This window comes from Hyperoodon ampullatus, assembly GCF_949752795.1.
Source record: "Hyperoodon ampullatus genome assembly, chromosome: 19".
NCBI lineage: Eukaryota > Metazoa > Chordata > Mammalia > Artiodactyla > Ziphiidae > Hyperoodon > Hyperoodon ampullatus.
In genome coordinates, this window is record NC_136932.1 from 15,393,671 (window position 1) to 15,414,874 (window position 21,204).

At 50.2% G+C, this 21,204-nt stretch overlaps 1 protein-coding gene across 1 annotated transcript; it reads right to left on the minus strand.

Moving 5' to 3' along the window:
- Window positions 1–3,843: 3,843 nt before the first annotated feature.
- On the minus strand, window positions 3,844–20,860 carry SLC26A11 (solute carrier family 26 member 11; the record flags this gene model as incomplete). Its single annotated transcript, XM_079725047.1, has 16 exons — window positions 3,844–4,185; window positions 4,977–5,049; window positions 5,380–5,513; window positions 5,966–6,065; window positions 6,397–6,524; window positions 7,145–7,285; window positions 7,480–7,535; window positions 8,171–8,231; window positions 9,344–9,394; window positions 11,066–11,138; window positions 11,581–11,756; window positions 16,184–16,326; window positions 17,408–17,487; window positions 19,426–19,511; window positions 19,898–20,090; window positions 20,648–20,860. The coding sequence occupies 16 exons, from the start codon at window positions 20,858–20,860 to the stop codon at window positions 4,094–4,096; spliced, it is 1,800 nt and encodes a 599-aa protein (XP_079581173.1). The 3' UTR covers window positions 3,844–4,093.
- Between the last annotated feature and the right edge of the window lie 344 nt (window positions 20,861–21,204).

Below are 21,204 nucleotides of genomic sequence, written 5' to 3' on the forward strand. Positions count from 1 at the left end.
CCCACATTAGCTCACAGAGCACCCTCAGCTTCCCCTGCCCACCGGGTGTGGGGTCTGCAGGGATGTGGCTGCAGAGCCCACAGCTGCTGCCGTTTGGAGCTGGTGGCACTGAGAGCATTGCTCCAGGACGACTTCAGGCTGTAGAGCGGGCGTGACAGAGCAGTCACACCAGATCTCCTGCCCTCTTTCATTTTCATGTAAATGGATTACTGGGGTGTGGGTGGGACATGATGCTGGCATTGCAGCCTGAGTCCTAAATCCTTCCCTTTCCGCCTCCCATCCAACCTCTCTGTCTCCATTATCAGGGTTCTGCATAAAGCGGCTTCCTCCAGGGCCACTTCCCCAAAGACACAATTTTTATTGAAGCCACACCTTGAGGGGGAGCTGCCTGAACTGCATTAGACATTCAGTTCACGTGGAAGAGAGGGTGAGAACAGGGGAGGGTAGGACAAATAGAATTTGAGGAGGTTCAATTCATGACAGCAGCAACTACTTCTTAAATGCCTGCTACTCATACACCCCAGGCCTCCACTCTTCTCTTCAATTTAATCTGTGCAGTGACCCTTTGGAAGATGTGGAAACTAAGGGTCGGAGACAGTAGACAATTTAGTCATCATGCATTATGAAATCAGAACAACCTGGACTCAAACTCAGTTCTCTCTGAGCCCGCCGCACCATGCTGCCTTCTTGTCCGTGACTTTCAGAGTTTCTTGCAATTATCTCCAGAGTTCCAGTGGAGACAAACACAGGCCCAGGCTCTGAACAACATGAGGCTTCCTAACCATTTTAGATTTGAACATGCTAAACCTACATCATCTGACACAGCAGCCACGAGACACAGGTGGCATTGAGCACTTCACGTGTGGCTGGTCCAAGCTGAGATGTGCTGTGAGTGTACAGTTCACACCGGGTTTCAAAGTCTTAGTATGAGAAAAGTAATGTAAAATATTTCATTGATAAGTTTTACATAAACTTCATGTTGAAAATATTTATTTTAGATGTTATCAGTTAAAAGATATGTTAATTTCACCTGTTTCTTGTTACTTTTTTTTACATCTTTATTGGATCTTGTTACTTTTTTTAGTAAAGCTACTTGAAATGTTAAAATGACCCATGTGGCTCACACTGGGGCTTGCATTGTATTGCTGTATTGCATTGTCTGTTGGACAGCGCTGTTCTACATCACCACCATCATCATCATCATCATCTGTGTAGTCAGGGCTCCACCAGCTGCTGTAACAAGGGGTCTTCAGAGCTTACTTCTGGCCCATGTAACGGTGCTGGCCAGGGCACAGCTCAGCAGGTGGCCTCCTTCACTCCAGCTGACCAAAACTCTGTCCCTTATGATATGTGGCATCACCAGTTCCCCCAGAAGCTCATCTCCAGGCCAGCCAGCCAGAAACAGGGAAAGCGCTCGGAGGAGGGAGCACGGAAGGCTTCTATTGGCCAGGTTAGAAATGGCACGCACATTCCCCACATACTGTATTAGTCTGCTAGGGCTGCTGTGACAAAGTACCACAAATGGGGTAGCTTACACAACAGAAATGTACTGTCTCACAGTTCTGGGGGTTAGAAGTCTGAGATCAATGTGTCAGCAGGGTTCGTTCCTTCTGAGGCTCTGAGGGAGAATCTGTTCCAGGCCTGCCTCCTGGATTCTGGTGGTTTGCTGGTGATAGCTGGCATTCCTTGGCTTGTAGAAGCATCACCCCAATCTCTGCCTTCATGTTCACATCGTGGTCTCCCTGTGTATGCATATCTATACCAAACCTGCCCCTGACCTTCTTTTTTTTTTTTGACTGCGTGGTGCAGCTTGCGGGATCTCAGTTCCTGGACCAGGGACTGAACCTGGGCCATGGCAGTGAAAGCCCAGAAGCCTAACCACTAGGCAACCCTCCCCTTTTTATAAGGACACAGCCATATTGGATTAGGGCCCACTCTACTGTAAGTATGCACTTAACTAATTACATCTGCAATGACCCTAGTTCCAAATAAGGTCCCATTCTGGGTACTGCGGGTTAGGACTCAGCATATGAACTTTGTGGGGCCGGTACACAATTCAACGCACAACAGACAGCACTGACTTGGTATCAGTCACGTGGCCACACTCACTACAGGGGAGGCAGGGAACTGCAATGGTGTTGGTGATGTCAGTGCCATAAGCACCATGCCAGCCAGTGGTGAGGAAAGGCTCCATCGACTGTGTCATCATCAGTACAGTCACACGGATCCCTGGTTTATAGACCAAGGCTCAGAGAGCTTGTCCGGCTGATGAAAAAGGATGATGGAACCCAGCCCTGCGTCTTCTGACACCAAGTTCCAAATTCTTTCCAGGCAATTCTCCATGCTTCTTTTTTAAAATTTAACTTTTAAGTATACATCAATGTAATGTTCTTTGAAATATTAAACCATACAGATATGGTTACTGTCAACCCAAGAAGTAATCACAGTTATGAGTTTGACGTTTATCCTTCCAGAACTTCAAAAAATCTCATACATATATCATACCATCATTTAGTGGCTGTGTTTACACAAATGGTATCTTAAGATGGGTATCACTCTGCAACTTGCCTTTTTCACTCAAAAATCTGTTAGTACCTACACCAATTCATTCCTTGAATGTTCCATGGTCAAGACACTTAGGTTGCTTTCATTTTCCAAAATTGCTAACGAGGTTGTGATAAACATCCTTGGTCTGCTTCCCGGGAGACAGGCTTGTGTTTTGCTAGAGTGGTTTCTGAGCAGCAGAGCTGCTGAGTCACAGATGGTGAGGGTTTTCAATGAAATTGGTCCCACCTGAGTGTATCAACTGGCTACCCTGTGAATTAGACGATCTCTGGGTTCCAGAATGGGTGGGCTCAGAATGTGGGCACAGGCCAAAAAGGGACCACAACTCCCATCACAGCTCTGGGCAGGTGTTGCCCAGTGGGCAGAGCTTCAGGATACACTCGCCTTGTGGAAAAAGAGAAACTGCCTGAGGTAAGGAAAGGCTGCCTTGGGGCTGGCGGTGAACCGTTTAGCTGGCCGGTCAGGGTCCTGGAAGGAGAAACACCAGAAGATGGAGGACAAGGAATCTTCAAAGACTCGTGTATTATGGGCAGGCCTGGACCCCTGCTCTGCTCAGATACCGGCCAGAGTGGCCTGGGCAGAACGTTGGTGGCTCTATGGCACTGCATCCAGGGCCATCTGCATGGTGAGTTCTTTCTCAAAGAGTCCAGGAGCACAACCTTCCTCAGCTAGGATTTACCTCTAAAAATTGATGGAAGTGAAATTTAAAACAGGCAAGTCCGTGTATGGAGAGCTTGCTAAGTAAATTATGATGCATATAGAATAAAATACCACGTAGCCATTGATAATCATGTATTCTGTTTATTATCACAACAAATAATTCACAGCAATGACCGCATGAAAATGTGGGTCACAGAGCACCATGGATGAAATGATCCCATTTACATGACTGTAAACAAACACCCACATGCTAACGTACACACATGTACGTGTACTGGAGGGAGGAGGTGTGGAGCTATCACCAAAGTGGATGGGGGGGATGGTTACCTGTAGTTTTTACAATAAGCATTTATGGTTTTTACAAAAACACCAAAGCTATACTTATTTTAATTTAGAAAACACAACGAAGTTATTTTTAATAGACACTTTAAGTCATTTGGCAAACCTTGGTTTTCCTCCCAACAACAGCTCAGCCGCCGCCATCAAGAAGGGAACCCACCTGAGAGATGCCCACCCTCCCCATTTCCCCTGAAATCCAGGAAGCAGCTGGGGCGAGAGGTCTCCTCTCCAAGACCAGGTTGAAATCCCTGCCCTTTTCTTTCTCAAGTGGTCTGCCATTCTAGAAAGTGTTCTCCAAATCACTCTTTAAAAAAAGAGTTCGCATACCAGGAAGAGCAGGGAGGTACTTTTTCAATCATCTCAGAGGAAGGGCTGAGTCCCACCTGTGGACCCCCACGTAGTTGCCCTCCCCCTCCTCTGGGACACCTACTCAGGTTTCTCAGATCCATCTGCAAGGCGGCATCCGGCATCACAGTGACCAGAAACTTCCGTGAGACCCTCTGATGTCGGGCGCCCATCGGCAGCCCAATCAGGCCTTCAGCAGGGCGATCTTGTGTTCTGGAACAGAGTCTTCGCTGCCATTGTAGGGCTGGGTCCCTGGTTCTTGCTTCAGGTATTTCTCTGCAGAAGACACAAGGTTTCCAAACACTAAAAAAGCGAAGTGAGGATAGGTCAGTTCACAGAATGGGATTAAAGGCTGGCCTTTTGGGGGCCTCAAGCCTGGGGAGTTAAGGTCCCTGGGCCAATGTCTCCAGCCCTGGGCCGGTTTCACCTAAGTCTCCACCAGCACCTCACCACTCTCCATGCCATGATAACCCTCCTCACTGCTGGGTGGGTTCCATGGTGCAGCTGGGCCCAATCTGCTTATCCAGTTCCTGTGGATCAGCATCTGGGTGCTTTAGCAGCAAAATGGATGAATCGCACAGACACCAAGTTGAGCCAAGGAAGCCAAACACAGAAAGAACCCTCTTGATCCCACTACATGAAGTTCCGCAACAGGCTACACTGACCGATGGTGGAAGAAATCAGAGCAGTGCTTACCCCTAGTGGGGGTCACTGGAAGAGAGAAAGAGGGAACTTTCTGGAACGATGGAGAAAAGCTACATCCTGACTGGACGCCCACTGCATCCATGTGTCAGGACTCAAACTCACATTTAGGATCTGTGCATTTCACTGTATGTAAACTGTGCCTCAATTAAAAACACACATACAGTCCCAAAACATACAACCCCAGAGCAGGAAGGCCCCCTGACAACCTGTCCACTGCCTCATCCTCGTCTGAGTGCTCCCCACTCTTGGACTCAAGCACTGACCCTCCCATGTCCCAGGGTTTCTGTCCTGCCGTCCTGACCCTGTGGGGTGTGGGCAGCCAGGCTGCCGTGGCTCTCACTCTGATGACTGGCCACACCCACCTGCTTCTTCCAGGGTGCAGAAGTACAGGACGCCCTTCAGGTCAGCTGACAGCAGGACACGGAGAACGGGGACCTGTAGGACAAATGGTGATTCCAGGTGGGAATGCTCCTGCCCTAGCAAGCCACATCACAGGCTAACTCACATCTCTGTAAGAGGAACACTTCTTGAGTATCTTCTGAAGGACATGGAGATGCGTGCTCTGCAAATACAACACATGATGTAATGGACACAAGCAGAGCTCTGCAGCCAGATGCCACAAGAATGGAGCCCAGCCGCCTTCTTCACTGTGTGGCACTGGGCAAGTCACTCAGCTTCTCTGGGCCTTGGCATCCTCACCTCGACATGGGAACGGTGACAACACAGACCTCAAAGGCTACTTCGAGAGCAGATGCTGACACCCACCTGCAGGCCAATGAGGGCGAGGGTGGCGCCCCGCTTGTGGAAGTCCTCCAGGAGCTCCCCGAGCCCCAGCACCACCGTGTAGTCAATGTTGCAGATGTGGGTGCAGTCCAGGGCTGCAGAGCGTGGCGGGGATGCTGGGGGGACAGGGGAGTGGTAACACCAGGCAGAGGCTGCCAGAAAAGGCTCTGGCCAGGGGCATATGGGGCCAAACAAGGACAGCAAGAGCTCCTCCCCAGTGGGGACGGGAAGGGGAAAGGACAAGGACCCAAAACATTAGCTGTTTGGAGAAAGCAACAACCATTTCCTTCATAGGGCAGGCAAACAGACCCCTTTCTCCCCTAAATACCAAATCCTGGAAGGAGTGGGCCCTCAGGAACACGTTGGGAAACTGCCACCCTTGCTGCATGCACACACGGTGCGGGGATGTCCACTGGACGCCACTCTGAGACGCCAGAGACCCCCAGGACCCAAGGACAGGTGAGCTCCTTCCTGACAGCTGAGAGCAGAGTCTTGGGGTCCAGCAGGAACCCCTGCTGAGAGGGTGGCGGGGAGCTGGGGGGTGACTGCAGCCCATCTGGCCACATACTTTCCAGAGCCCGGCTCAGTAACGCCTCCCGGAGGGTTTCGATCGCAGGGAAGTGCAGACCACTCGCCGGCTGCAGGACCAGCATCGGGCCCTCTGACACCTGGGGACAGTTTTGGGGGGAAGCCAGTGAGCCCTGGAGGCAAGTTCAACAGGGCAGCTCTTCCAGGCCTAGGGTGGACGGGAGGGTGCAGAGCTGGCAGGACCCCACCTGTGCCACAGCCCCATGCACAGCGGGACAGCACTGTGGGGTTATGACCAGACGGTCAAACCAGCCGCTAGGTGAATGGTCACTTGGCAGTGCCTCGGGCCACAACCACACCAAGAGCTCAAAATGCAAGACAGTGGGGTCAAAGGGTCTGCCCATGGCATGCTTCACCCCACCGGGCCCCCTGAGCCCAGCAGGTCCCCCTCAGGGAGACCAGATGGGCTACCTGTATCTTGGGTCTGGCCACGGAGTGCAGGAGAACCAGCATGGACACCAGGGTCCCTGCCAGGATGCCGTACTGGACCTCCCAGAAGCAGAGCAGGAACGTCACACAGAGGGGCAGCAAGTCCAGCCCTGGGAGAGGGGATCCAGCTGAGGAATGGCCCCTCCCCCCAGCGAGCTCGGCTCCCAGCTACCCGAGCCCCCTGACAAGAGACACCTCGTGCATGGCTTTCCTCATACTGAGTGAAGGTGTCATGGACCCCAAACAGCTCCCGAGGGACCCCCATCCAGAGACCTGGGGACTGATGCTTCTGACAGGCCATGCCAGCTCAAGGATGTGTCAGAGGCAAGAAATCCCTCCCTACCTGGGCAAGGGGCCCTTAAGACCTGCCTGATCGGCCTGGTCCCCTGCCCCTGGGAAGAGGTCCCAGTGGGCAGTTCTCAGGGGACCAAGGGAAAAGGGATATGAGGACCAGGGAGGCACCAAGCCTTCTCTTAGATGCAGAAGCCACATAAATCCCTTAACTGCTTTGAAAAACAAAAGAGAACAAAAACTTGTTACGGTAAAGGAATTGCAGGTTCCGGGAAACCTTGAGCTGCTATGACCAGTGGAGAAAGGGAGGCTATGACATGGGCTCTGCTGGTCACCCCAAAGCCCCCATCTCTCCCCCAGCTGGGCCAGCCTTGGCAGCAGCCAACGGCAGAGGAAGGATCATCGATAACCTTGGTGCCGACAGACAGGAGATACATACTCTTCACTCGCCAGAGCGTCCCCACGATCTTGGTGTCAAACAGGGGGACCACAGCCATGATAATGACAGCAGCCAGAGCAGACTTGGGGATGTAGTAGAAGAGTGAGGTCAGGTAGTCGAGTGACAGCAGCACCAGGGCTCCTGCAGGGGCGTGGGGTGCTGTGACCTCATGGCCCTGCCGCCCCGACCCCCACCCAGCAAGGAGTCCCTGCTCTGGGGCACACAGCCAGGTGCCAGAGCCGACGGCACCCGCACCCCAGGCTCCCTCCACTCCTCTCCTCCTATCTCACTGTGGCGGACACGGGGAACACAGTGTCTGTGCAAGGGGTGCTCACCTGTCATCAGGCCCCCTGCTGGGGTGCACACCCCTGACTGGGCATTCACAGCCGTCCTGGAAGGCAACAGAGACCCATTAGTGGCTGTCAGGCTGGGAGAGCAGGGAGGCGAGGAGCCACAATCCCTCCCACCTCCACTATCTTTCAGGAATTAACTCCAGCACCAAGATGCTGGGAGCATTTCCATGCACGGGGATCTTTTTTTTTTTTTTTTTTTTGCGGTACGCGGGCCTCTCACTGTTGTGGCCTCTCCCGTTGCGGAGCACAGGCTCCGGACGCGCAGGCTCAGCGGCCATGGCTCACGGGCCCAGCTGCTCCGCGGCATGTGGGATCCTCCCGGACCGGGGCACGAACCCGCATCCCCTGCATCGGCAGGCGGACTCTCAACCACTGCGCCACCAGGGAAGCCCCCACGGGGATCTTTTTAATGTTAAACTGCAGCACCGTGTATCGGGGTAAAGAAGACCAGCCAAGATGGTGAGGGAAGCAGAGAGCCCCCTCCTGTCTCCCCATAGACGCCGTCACAGCTGACCAAGGGAGAGAGGACCAATGTGGAGAAAAGTGAAAACGGCCTCAGGACGTGGGCAAGGGTCCAGCAGGGGGAACCTGGTTCTTCAAGCTGGACAAGGACACTCTGTCCTGGGCGGGGACCTCCCTGGAGACACAGGGAAGGGGGAACGTGGTCACTCACCGACCAAAGCTGCCTGTGACCGGGTAGGAGGAGAAGAGAGAGCCCAGGATGTTCGTCAGGCCTGTGGAGAAACGGAAGGAAAAAGCTCATCCAGGACGAGAAGAAGCATAAAATAGAAAAAGGAGAGGAGGAGGAAGGAGATAAAAACCAGAGAGGAAACAGGAAGACAGAAGGTGAGAGGAACTACCCAGTGGGGCATCCTATATCTGGTTCTCTCTCCCTCTAGGAAGGTCAAACCATGATCTTTGCCAAGTGCGCTGAGGTTGATTCTAGCTATAAAGCAGTTCTGACCCAAGCCTTGCCTGTGTGAGTGAAATATACCTTTTCCCATGTATAACAGAATGAGGAATCGCTCCTGCCCAGAAAGGGGGATGGCTGAGTAAGGCAAGTGTACACAGACAGGCTTGAAGTGCCCAGTATGCCTGCGGGCATCCCTGCTACTCTGAGTTCCTTTAAACCCACACTTTCACGAGATGACCAGCCAAGGTGAATGGGAGGTCATGGCCAGTAAGCTGCCTTCCCTGCGTGCCTCTGATTAACCTGTACTGCAAACAGCCATGCCCGGAACCTGGCTGGGACCTCAGAATGGAGGTAACTGGCCCAAGTTCATCACCATCAGCTCGTCAGCACCCACCTCACCCAGGGGCCTTCACAAAGACCACCATGGTCTCCTTGGCTCCGCAAACCCACAACTGGTCACAGGTTCAAGGCCTGCTCTCGAGACAGCTCAGGTGTCACCTGGGATGCACCGCTCCACAGTCAGGAAGCCTGGGGCCCACCTGAGTTCTCACTCATCTGCCAGCCCCTCCTGGAGGGAGGCACAGGGCGAGGCACAGGCAGCCAAGATCCCACACAATCAGCAGGCTCACCTGAGATCCTACCTGGCCACATTCCTCAGCAACCTGACCATTGCCCTGGAAGCCCCCACCCCCAGCCCAAGTGGAACATTCCAGGCGTTCCCAGGCACAGAACAGGCCACAGCCCTCAGGGTCTGGTACACAGCAGGTGCTCAGTGAGCCTCAGTCAGACACTAGATGTCGGCACCCTACTCCTAGGGATTAAACTGAACCACCTGAGATGGGAGAATGGGCCCCACTCGGACCAGCTCTGCACCCTGCGTGTCAGCACCTCCACCACCCAGACCCCGAGAGCCACCCGCCACTGGAGTCTTACCGATGGCCAGCAGCTCCTGGTTGGCGTCAATACGGTAATTATTTTGAGAAGCTATAAAGAGGACAATAAAAACACTGTCACTAGATACATATCATCAAGAAACTGTCTATGAAATGATAAAACAGGCTACCAATTTCCCCCTACAGCATGTCTATGTTTGTAAATAGAAGGTATAAACACAGATAAAATATATACATATATGCAAATGTATACATGTCTTTGTGTGTTTACAAAAAAAAAAAGACGTAGAGTGAAATGTCAGCAGTTAATTGGGGTAGTGAAGGACATTACAAGTGATTCGTTTTTTTATCCATTTCTGAACTTTCAGTATCTGTGCAACAAACATGTATTGCTTTTATAATAAGGGAAAGATGTTTTAAACTAAAAAGCTCTCTGGTTGCAAGTCAAGATGACTAGAAAGTCTCAGATGAGGCCCAGAGACATGAGCGGGAAGATTTAGGGAGAAATTATGGAGCGGCATGAATATTAAGACAGTGGTTGGTAAGCTTTCTGTAAAGGGCCAGACTGTCAATATTTTAGGTTTTGAGGGTCACACCCTGTCACAACTGCTCAACTCCCCGTTATAGCACAAAGCAGCCATACAACACGAAACAAGTGAACAAGAGATCATCTTCCAATAAAACCTTACTTGTGAACTGAAATACAAAATTTCATGTGTCATCAAATCCGAATCTTCTTTAGATTTTTTTTAAACATTTAAAAATGCAAAAACCATTTGCAGGTGATGGGCAGCAGGCTGTGGTTTACTAAACCTTGATTTAAAAGCAGGGCAAGCTTTACAAATGAGCACAGGAAGTCAGCTGACTTCAAAAGAAAATGGAGAGTTTTCTAAGTAATAGACAAGATGAGTAAAATCTGTCACATGCAGATTCCGAGATATGCCCCTCCAAATTAAAAAAAAAAAAAAAAAAAGGATCAGAAAAATAAAAACTGAACAAGAAAGATGTGAGCTGAACAGGTCGCAAACTGAAATGCAGCGTGGTCTTGAGCAACTGCTGGTGTTTGGAAAGGAAAACCCTTTATAATGAACACTGGTTTATAGTCTCCTTGGAATGGTCTAAGGATCCAGATGCTGGAACTTCAAAGAAGGAAGCATAATCCTGGCACAACCTGGGCTGGGCAGTGAACACAATTTAGGTAGTCATAGTAACATACATGTCATATATCTGAATTTTAACCTTTAGAGTCAAATTAGATCCAAACAAAGGACTTAACCCTCTTATAGAACAGAAGAAACACATCATCCTCATGGACAACACAGAACAAAAGTCCAGGGACCTAAGACAGAAGCAGCGACACATGAAAGGTTTGGCAGCCTCAGCTCAGGCAGAGGGAATCAGTATTGAGCAGCAAACATATAAGTAGATTAACGCTTCCCAGCCTCTCCAGGGGTCGGGAGGGGACAGGCCAGGTGTGCTCAGACACTCGGAAAGGGCACCTTGTCAAATTTTTAGGAACTTTGCTAACAGGGTATCAAATACAGCTATTATTACCAATTAAATGAAAACTGTCAATTAAATAAATTATATTAAAAACAAATACTTAAAAAATAATACTTCTAAAAAAGCATGTATTACTCAGATAAAAATTCAAAGTTTTAAAAATCAAAGCAGATAAAAAGCAAGCAGGAGATCAGGCAAGCAAGGTAGGCTGGGCTCCGGGTTGAGGTGCCAGGGAGGGCATGGGTGGTGAGCATCTTACCAAAGGATTTGGCCACTGCGATGCTCTCCAGGAGGCCCATCAGGGGCACCACGGCCAGCCCGGCCCCCATGCCCTGAGAGAGGAGAGAGGGATGGTGAGTGACCCTCTGGGGAAGGACAGAAGAGGTCTGACCAGTCAGTGACCTGATAAGGTAGGCACTGGCTCGTCCATGTCTGACAAAAGCAAACATACTTCAGCTGCAGGGCTGTGAGCTCACACTGCAAGGAACATGACACACAGCAGAACACAACAAATTCCTGCTCTGCCAGCATCCACGATGGCAGGAACAACCCTGGGCTCAAGGTAGAAAAATAAATGCGGTGCCCTGTGAGGTTGTGCCTAATCTGGAACTCATTCCTACCTGTACCTGCACCAGAGACGCCCCTTCCTGAGGACAGCAGTCCTAGCTGAGTTCAGAGCTGCCTGTCACTAAGCGGATGCATTAGGAGATAGAACCAGGCCCAGGGGCCATTGCGGCCTCTGCCAAGCTGGCCTGGCTCCCTGTCTCTACCCACCTGTACCATCTCAGTGAAGGAGATCGTCCCGTTGGCAGTGGTCACTGAGAAGGGAGGGATGTGGGCATCAGGGAGCCCCTCGGGTGTCTTCCCAGTTAGAACAAAAGGCTGGTATCCAGTCACCTGGAAGGAGTATGCAACCAGGGCAGCAAAGGAGACCACCAGGGCGTTGCGAGCTAGGACAGGGGGAGAGACTGTCAGTGAAACATGGATCGTCTGGGTAACTGGGGCAAATACACCTCAGGAGGTGAAAGACCCCACCCCAGCCTGGGAAACAGCATGGATACAAGCAACTGTATGGCAGGCATGAACACATGACACCATGAAAAACACACAATGGGGAAACAGAGGAGTGGTGACACACAAGGCCAGCACACATTATCATCTACTGGTCACCAGTGATTGCACGGTCAAAGGCAGAACTGGAAAGACTGAGATCAGATCTCCCAAGGTGATGCCACTTTGAAGATGGAGAAACAGAGCAGGTTTACTCTGCTGCCTAAAACAATTAAAAACTGGACAAGATATATGGAACAACAGCGTCTGTGTATATATACCCAAATATCTCCCAAACTGACCTTCTAGAAATGAAAACCGTAACGTCTGAGGCAAAAAATACACTGAATGGATTAAAGACAGATTAGATATTACAGGAAAAAGACTAGTGAAACTGAAGATGTAGCAACAGAATCTCCTCAAAATGAAACACACAGAAGAAAAGAAAGATTGAAAAATTGTACAAAGCATCAGTAGCTGTGGAACAATTTCAAGTAACCTAATATGTGTCAGAGTCCACAAAGAAAGACCGTGGAGTGGCATGGGGAGATAGCACAAGGATTTGAAGAAATAATGGCTGAGTATTTTTCCAAATTTGATAAAAACTGCAAACCTGCATAACCAAGAAGCTCAGTGAATTCCAAGGACAAGACACATGGGAAAAAAAAAAAAAAAAAGAAACTACAACAAGGCACATCATAATCAAATTGCCTAAAGCCAATGATAACGAGAGTTTTTTTTCTTTTTTTTTTTTTTTTGGCTGTGTTGGGTCTTCGTTTCTGCGTGAGGGCTTTCTCTAGTTGCGGCGAGCGGGGGCCACTCTTCATCGCGGTGCGCGGGCCTCTCACTGTTGCGGCCTCTCTTGTTGCGGAGCACAGGCTCCAGACGCGCAGGCTCAGCAGCTGTGGCACACGGGCTTAGTTGCTCCGCAGCATGTGGGATCTTCCCAGACCAGGGCTTGAACCCGTGTCCCCTGCACTGGCAGGCAGATTCTCAACCACTGTGCCACCAGGGAAGCCCAAGAGAATATCTTAAAAGCAGCCAGAAAAAAAAGGTCATATCTAGAGGAATGAAAGTAAGAATGACAGCAGACTTCTTGTAGGAAACAAAGCAGGCCAGAAGACAGGAGAACAGCATTTTTAAAGTGTGGAGGAGCAAAAAAACTGTCTAGAATTCTATATCCAGCAAAGCTACCCTCCAAAAGGAAAGTAAAACATTGACTATTTTGGACATACAAAAGCTGAAAGAATTCACCACCAACAGGCCTGCACTACAGGAAACAATATAGAAGGTTCTCCAGGCAGAAGGAAAATGATACAGATGGAAATCTGGATCTACACAACGGAATGAAAAGCACCAGGAAGATGTATAATGTGGGAAGATATAACAGACTTTGTTCTCCTTACTTACACATCTTTAGAAGTTAACTACATATTTAAAGTGGAAACAATAATAACGACTGAGGGATTTAAAACACATGTTGAAGAAAAATATATGACAACCATAGCACAAAGGCTAGAAGAGGAGAAATGGATGTATCTGGTCATAAGGTTCTTATATCAACGTGAAGTTGGAATGTATACTGTATTAAGATACAGATGTATACAATAAACCCTAAAGCAACCACCAAAAACAAACAAGCAAAAACAAAAACACACACACAGCAGTTATAGCCAATAAGCCAATGAAGGGAATAAAAAAAGAATCATAGAAAAATATTCAATCCAAAAGACAGTACAAAGAGAGGAAAAAGGGAACAAAGAAGAAATGAGAAAATAGGAAACAAAGAGCAATATGGTAGATCTAAAGCTAGATACATCAATCATCACATGGAATGTAAACATTACCCCACCCCCCAATGAAAAGGCAGAGATCATCAGATTGTATTAAAAAACAAAACCCATCTATATGCTTCCTACAAAAAACACACTTTAAAAATAAAGACACAAATAAGTTAAATAGGTTCAAAGTAAAAGGATGGGAAAACACATGCTAATACTAACCAAAAGAAAGCTGGAGCAACTCTACATGAAAGTAGAGCTCAGAGCAAAGAATGTTACCAGAATAAAGGGTGTCATTTCCAGAGAAAATTATAATCCTACATATGTATGTACTTACGTTTGTTCTCTGACAGTAATGGAATTACGTTAGAAGTCAGTAGCAAAATACTAATTAAAAAATCACCAAATATTTGGAAACTAATTCCTAAAAGGCTCCTGGTTCAAAGGGTAAATAATCCACAATTCAAAAGAGACGTCAAAATGGAAACTAGAAAGTATTTAGAACTAAGTGAAAATGAAAACACAACCTATCAAAATTGTGGGATGCAGCTAAAGCAGTGCTGAGTGGGAAATTTATGACCCTAATCACTATATTGGAAAAGAAGGAAGGTCTCAAAGACCTCAGCTTCTGCCTTAAGAATTTGAAAAAGAAACGTAATTCAAAATCAGCCAATGCAAGGAAATAATAAAGATCAGATCAAAATCTACTAACGAGAAAACAAAAGCAATAGAAAGATCAATGCAATCAAAAGCTGGTTCTGTGAGATAAATAAAATCGATACACTTCTAGATCAATTGATCAGGAAAAAGGGCAAGTGACCTGGGAGCAAGTCCTCACTCTGCCTGCTCCTAGATATGTGACCTTGAGAAGTCTTATTTGGTTTCTCTGTTTTACCTTTCAGAGCCTCATTTTCCTCACTGGCAACACAGGGAAAATAATATCCCATCCTTAAGGCTGCTATGAGAATCAAAAGAAGTAATGTTTGTAAAATGCTTTATAAGCCATCCATCACTGTATGTCAGATTACAGCTCATTCAATTTCTGCAAGTCTCTACTTTTTCATCTGCAAAAGGGGAGAAATGACAACTATTTCACCTGTACCCCACAAGAGTGTTCTGGGGCTAAACAAATTCTCTACGAATTGCTAAACAAACACAAGGTACTTCTATAGGTTAACCTGTCCTCACTCTGCTAAAATACAAGCTGAAACGATGACTTTTTAATAAACATAGTTGGGTGCTCAGTAACTAGTTCCCTAAGGACACACCACATATCCTGGAGAGAAAGAAGACAGTAGTCCCTGAGAAGCCTACAGGGTTTTGGAGCAGCATTTCTCAGACCTCAGTGTGCCTACAAGTCACCTGACAAGTATGTTAACGTGCAGATTCTGCGTCAGAGGTCTGGGTGGGCCTGAGAACCTGCATTTCCAACAAGCTCCCAGGGGATGCCTGTGCTGCTGGTCAGAGGCCACACTTTGAGTATTAAGTTCTGGGCAACAGAGCCTGTTTTCACTATTTTACAGATGACTGTACTAAAGCTCATAAAATTTTGACAAGTGACTCATGCAAGTGCCAGGTACGTGGCTAAACTAGGACTTGGAACCACTAGTTTCACCATAAACCCAGTGCTCTTCCACCCTCCCAAGTGCTCAGCGTTTACCCATGGCCTCCGGGCTGCAGAATGGCGTCTGGTGAGTGACTCTTGGGACTGGGGACCAGCTGGAGAAGCTGGAAGTGACTCAAGGGCTGAAATCTAGCCACCCCCTCCCTTCCACAACTGGCTGGATTTCATGGCCGTGGAGCAGTAGGGCCAAGTGGGATGATTTCCATTCCCCTCAGCTCTGGAAAGGCCCAGCAGGTATCAGTGCTTCCTTGCTTTGCTGTACCTGCCATTCTCTCTCTGTGTCACCTACTGGCAGCTCAGTGGAGAGATGTCCATCCCCACCCCCACCCCGAGATGGCCCTTCAACCAGCCAACGGTTCCACTAACTCTCCTCATCTTGCCGCCTTTTACTTCAGCCTTTCTTTACAGGTCCTCTGGTTAACTGCAACTCAACCTGCTAATTCCAGGCCTGAAGCAAAATGTTTACCCTTTGCAGCTGCACAATTGAAACAGGACCAGTCTGTCTCAGTGGAACTTGTTTTCTCCCCCAGAGACCTGCCAGAGTTTCTCAACCTTAGCACTGCTGACACCTTGGGCCAGATCATTTTTTTGCCGTGGGAGACTGTACATTGCAGGATGTTTAGTAAAATCCCTGGCCTCCACCCATCAGAAGCCAGAAACAGTCTTGCCCAGTAGTGTCAACCAAAAATGTCTCTGAACATTGCCAAATGTCCCCCGGGGGCGGGGGGTGGGGAAATCATCCCTAGCTGAGAACTTCTGCTGTTAAACAGAGTTCTCAGCCCTGGATGCGTATCAGAACCACTTAGCGAGTGACATGAAAATCTCTAGGGATGGAATTCCGGTTCCTGGGGTGACTACAATGTGAGGCCAGGTTGTGCAGGACAAATCTGGAAATGGTCCCTCAGCCAGAAGGCCCCCTTACCTGTGGTGGCAGTCCAAACCAACCCATGGCTGAGCCGCACGCCAGTGGGCATCTCGGGATGGACGGGAGGCACATGGTCCCGCATCAGCTTTAGCACGAGCAGCAGCACCATGCAGACCAGTCCTAGCACTGCATCGCCCAGCCTGCAGACAGACACCAGTCACCGCCCAAACCTGCTGATAGCACAGGCCTTCTGGCCTTTGGTTTCTGCTGGAAAATTTTCTCTCTCGAATGCTCTTTTTGTTTTTTCCTAAGTAACCTGTGTGCCTGTTCCATTTCAAAACTTTACTCAAAACTTAGTAGGTACACAGGCCCTGGGAGCTGAAGCCCAGATCACAGTGGTAGCCGTCCGTAGGCGTGCTACCAGCTCACGTTTTTAGTCACATAGCTCTCTAGGCTACACGTGTCTCGTCAGTTCCGGGAGATTCACTCCTGACTGCCGATGCTGCTCTCTGACCAGTCCATCTCCATCTCCACTGCCTCCCATGTGGCTGACCCCCACCAGGTGCATCTTATGGGCCACGAAACCTCAGCAGCAGATCAGAAGGGGAGGAGAGGATGGTCACAGGGTCTCCCCCACTCCCTCTAGGCAGCTCCCCGTACAGCTCCCCCCAGGTCACTTCTTCCTCTTGCCCCTCCAGCCAGAGAGGTGTTTTGGCCTCCAGCTGGGCTCATTGAGCTGCATATCCTATTTGTCCCTTTAACCTGCTTGCCGAGAGAAGCCCCTCCATTTGAGTGATGTGCTTGCTGTAGGAACTCTCTCCACCTGCCACCCGTCTGCTGGCACCTGCATGTCTGTTGGTCCCTGCCTTCCCTTGCCCTGTGGTTCTCTTGCTCACTGAACTATGAACTCCTTGAACGAGAGACCACCTGCCCTTCCTTCATATGGTCTTTTCTCACTTCGACCACAGGAGAAAGCCCTGCATGGGGTCACGCTGACTGGCACACTGGACTGACCAGAGCAGAGCTTCTCAAGCTTCAATGTGCCACGTGGGCCTCTTGTTAAGCCGACTGATTCAGCAGGTCTGGGCCGGCCAGACTGTGCTTCTAACCAGCTCCCAGGTGATGCCGATGGTGCTGCTCACCGGACCCATTTGAGCAGCAAGATCCCAGAGGATTGGAATAAATGCCACCTGGGAGTGGAAATGGGGAGGGAACTGGGAGAGGGATCTAGAAGGAAGAGCTTATTATGGGGGCGGGGGGAGAAACACAGCCAGCCGGTACCTGGTCTCTCCGATGTTGTGGAAAGTGTAATACACTTGCAGAAAAAACTGCCTGGAGATGTGCTGCAGTCCCAGCAGGTTCTGTCAAACAAGAGATTCCGATTAGACAGCCTTCTGCTATATAAAGGCCGGAAACCCATCCCTTGAAGCATCTCAATACTGTTCCAAACCTGGAACCCCCTACCCCTCCAAGGGCCCTTCCTGGGGGAAAACATCTCCTGGCTCTCCCAATTCCCAAAGTCCCCAAGGGGAGGAGATCAAAGTTAACCCCCGCGGGGGGAAGTGGGGGCGCTGACAGTATTTCACAATGTTTCAGTTGTAGCACATCTTTGCAAATTACTTTCCTGAGGAAAATCAGTCTGAGCGACCTCAAACCAAGGAGACTGGTTCAACTGCTCCCTGGTCGGGGGCCCGGCCCGCCCCCCCAGGCCCGGTTGCCATCTGTTCGCGGTACCATTCATCACTCAGCGGCCCGCCCTTCACAGCACAGACCCCACCGCCATTGGCCCGAGGCTGCATCCGTCACTCGGAGGCCCGCCCATCGGGGACCGCCCCCTGTCAGAAGGGGAAGTCTCGCCATGAGGCGGGCAGACCTGCACGGGCAGGGGTCGAGGGGACGCCGACGTCCTCGGAGGAGCGCTGAGGGGACCCCGCCAGGTCGGGGGTCCTCAGGTGGGAGAAGGGGCGCCACTCTGTACTTTAGTTCTTTATCTGGTTGGGATCAGAAGGGGAGGTCGAGGCCCAGACTCCCACGGCAATCAGGCTCCAAGGACCCCAAAACCCACTGTGTACACAACCCCCGAAGGGGAAGGGCAGACACAGACAGCAGCTTCTGTCCTGGGCAGGGACTCCTGTGTGGGCAGGTCAAGAGGACCCCCACCCCAGCCTAGAGGCTCTCAGATGACTGTCATGACCTAGTCAAGGTTTTGAAGACAGGGACCTAGGGTTGCCAAATACAAATGCATAAAGAAGCTACCCTCTCACTGTGTTATGAGAAAAGAACATTCTTGACACTAAAAATGAAAGATAATGTTTCCAGAATAAAGGACAGAGCATCCCACGAAACAGCACTCGCCAAGCTTACCCTGACATATGTGTGTACATAATCTATAGTTTGAATTTACCCACATTGTTCTAGGCTGTTTCCTCCTAAGTGGAGATAGTAATAAGCCTACCTCCCAGAGGACTTCTGAGAACTAAACGTAGGGAGAGTTTAACCCAGCACCCAGTGACGCGTCAACTACTTTATTCTCTCTCACACGTACCCTCTTGGGCTTCATGTTCTTACTTTCTCATTCGGCCTCCATCCGCGAAGACTGTCACAGGCCAGACTGAAGCAGAGCCTGACTGTCGGAACCACACCATGGAGAGGCGTGTGTGTGTGTGTGTGTGTGTGTGTGTCCCTGAATCTGTACGATTCAGCTCAGTTTCATTCTGTACACCCAAGCACAGCTCCGGGCGGCCACGTTGGAAGTAAAACAGTGCCTGCCTTCCAGGTACGCAGAACCCAATGGAAGGAGAGTAAATGATATCCTCAGATAACCAATGATCACTGATTCCAACACTTCTCATATGTGTTTAAACAGAAACATAAAAAAGCACGATATTTGAGAAACATTAAACAAAAAATTGGAAAAGAAAGACATAAAAGTGAAATCACCTAGCTAAATTAGCTTGGGGAGCAATTTGCTTGTTGGAATTTTAGCAGTACACTCGTGACTTGTAAAGGCCCAATGGTTCAATATACAGTAGGGGCAGGACTCTGTGACGTGAACCAAGCACTCAGGCATGAAAACTGCAGCAAGAGCGGGGGCTGTCATTACTGGTCCCCCAAATTACCTGTTGTAGAACTTGGCCATCACTCAATGTCTCCCCCAAAGGATGATTTTATTAATGGAAACTCATGCCAGCACGACAGGCTCTGAGCCTCAAAATAGCAAGAGTTTGACCCACACATATCAGGACCTGGTCCTGGTCCTGCTAGCCAGCAGATGCCCCAGGGCCAACTAGGGTGCCTACCTTAATCTGCCCGAAGCCGATGATGATGGCGGCAGCCGAGGTGAAACCTTTAATGACGGGACAGGAGATGAAGTCCAGCAGGAACCCTGGACAGCCAAGAGGGAACACCAAGCTGGTCCCAGCCCCACTGGGTCAGTGTGGGCTGGGAGAGGTGGTATGGGTGGGATTGGGTCTAAAGACTAGTGGCATACCCTGTGTGGGCTGGTTTGGAGAGCAGGAAGGAGACTAGGGACTGAGGCCCTGGGCACTTCTCAAAGTGTCCTGGCCTCTGAGCACAATAGAGGAGAGCTGAGAGCCACCCTCTTGACACACACACACAGACAGACAGACACACACACACATGGATAGCCCTTGGAATGCAAAGAAGGAAATGCTGAAGGCAGGGCATCCCCAGAAGGAGGTGCCTCGGTACCCCAGGAAGAGCAGAACTGCAACCCCCCGTCCCCATGACAGGAAGGTCTGAGTGTCTTACCCAAGCGCAGGAACCCCATGCCTAATTGGATGCAGCCCGACAGAAAGGCCAGCAGCACAGCATAGGCAGGCTCGCGGAAGGTGTAGAAGGAGACCAGGAGGGACATGATGGCCGTGGGGCCCAGAGTCACATCTCGGGAGGTACCCAGAAAAAAATATACGAAGCACCCCATGAAGGCAGAGTAGAGGCCGTACTGTTGGGCAGAGAGAGTAATGAATATCCAGGAGGCACACGGCACCCCCACAGGGTCCCTGGTGTAGCTGGTTAAGCACAGGGATCTGTGTGGACCACTGTGTACTCTGGGCACAGCAGCACATACAGGCAGGGTCAACTGCTCACCCTGTTACCCAAGGTTGTGAACCTACAGTGACTACGGGGCCTCTTTCCTACCCACACCCAACTGGGGCCTCGTGTCCTTATGTCTGAGCCTGTGATTCTGAGAAAGCATTCTTAAAGCCAGAGTGAGTCATCCCACTGGCCCCATCAGGCAATCCGGAACTAGCTTGGTGCCTGTGTGTGACAAGCATGACAAGAGGGGTTACAGGAGCACGCGTCTGCCCAAAGGCAGTCACATGCTCTAGGTTGTAAACTAAGGCTTCTTGGGCCCCATGGGACTGAGCCCAGGGTGCCCCCGTCTGGAGGGAATACTATGCATGCATTTCTACTCTGCTCCTGGGTGAACACTAAGGCCTGGAGTGGGGTCAGGCTAAGGGGAAGGGATGTGGTGGGCAGCAAGGGCACACATCTCACCTGGGGAGGGAGTCCAGCCACCTCGGCATAGGCCAGCGCCTGGGGAATGACTGTGAGCCCGACTGAGATCCCAGCGATGAAGTCCATCTTCAGCGCGTGCCAGGTGTAGTCAGGCAGCCAGGCCAGGAAAGGCAGCCTCTTCTGCATGGTCGCAGTGGACCAGCAGCAGGACATCGGGGCAAAGCCCTTGGGCGGCTTCATAGTAGATGACATGTCTAGGAAGAGTGGTGGGGGGGCGGGGGGACACAGACCAGCAGTCAGGGCCTAGGCTTCAGAAAACCCAGCAATAGGGTGAGAGTGAGGGTGAGGTCCAGAAACATCAGGAGATGCGCAATCGGTCTCCTCTCACCCAGGGGGGTGGAGCTAGATGCGTTAAATCTTCCCTCACCTTGCTGATCTGAGTCAGGAAACCAACAGCCTGTGCAAAGAAGGCGTCAACCAAAGGTGGAGTGCCCCCCGCCACCGACTGCTCTCCCTTAACCCCACCTGCCCAGACCCTAGGTGCCTTCTCTTCCTCCATCGACTCTGGCCAGAAAAAATAAATGATTTCTCACTGA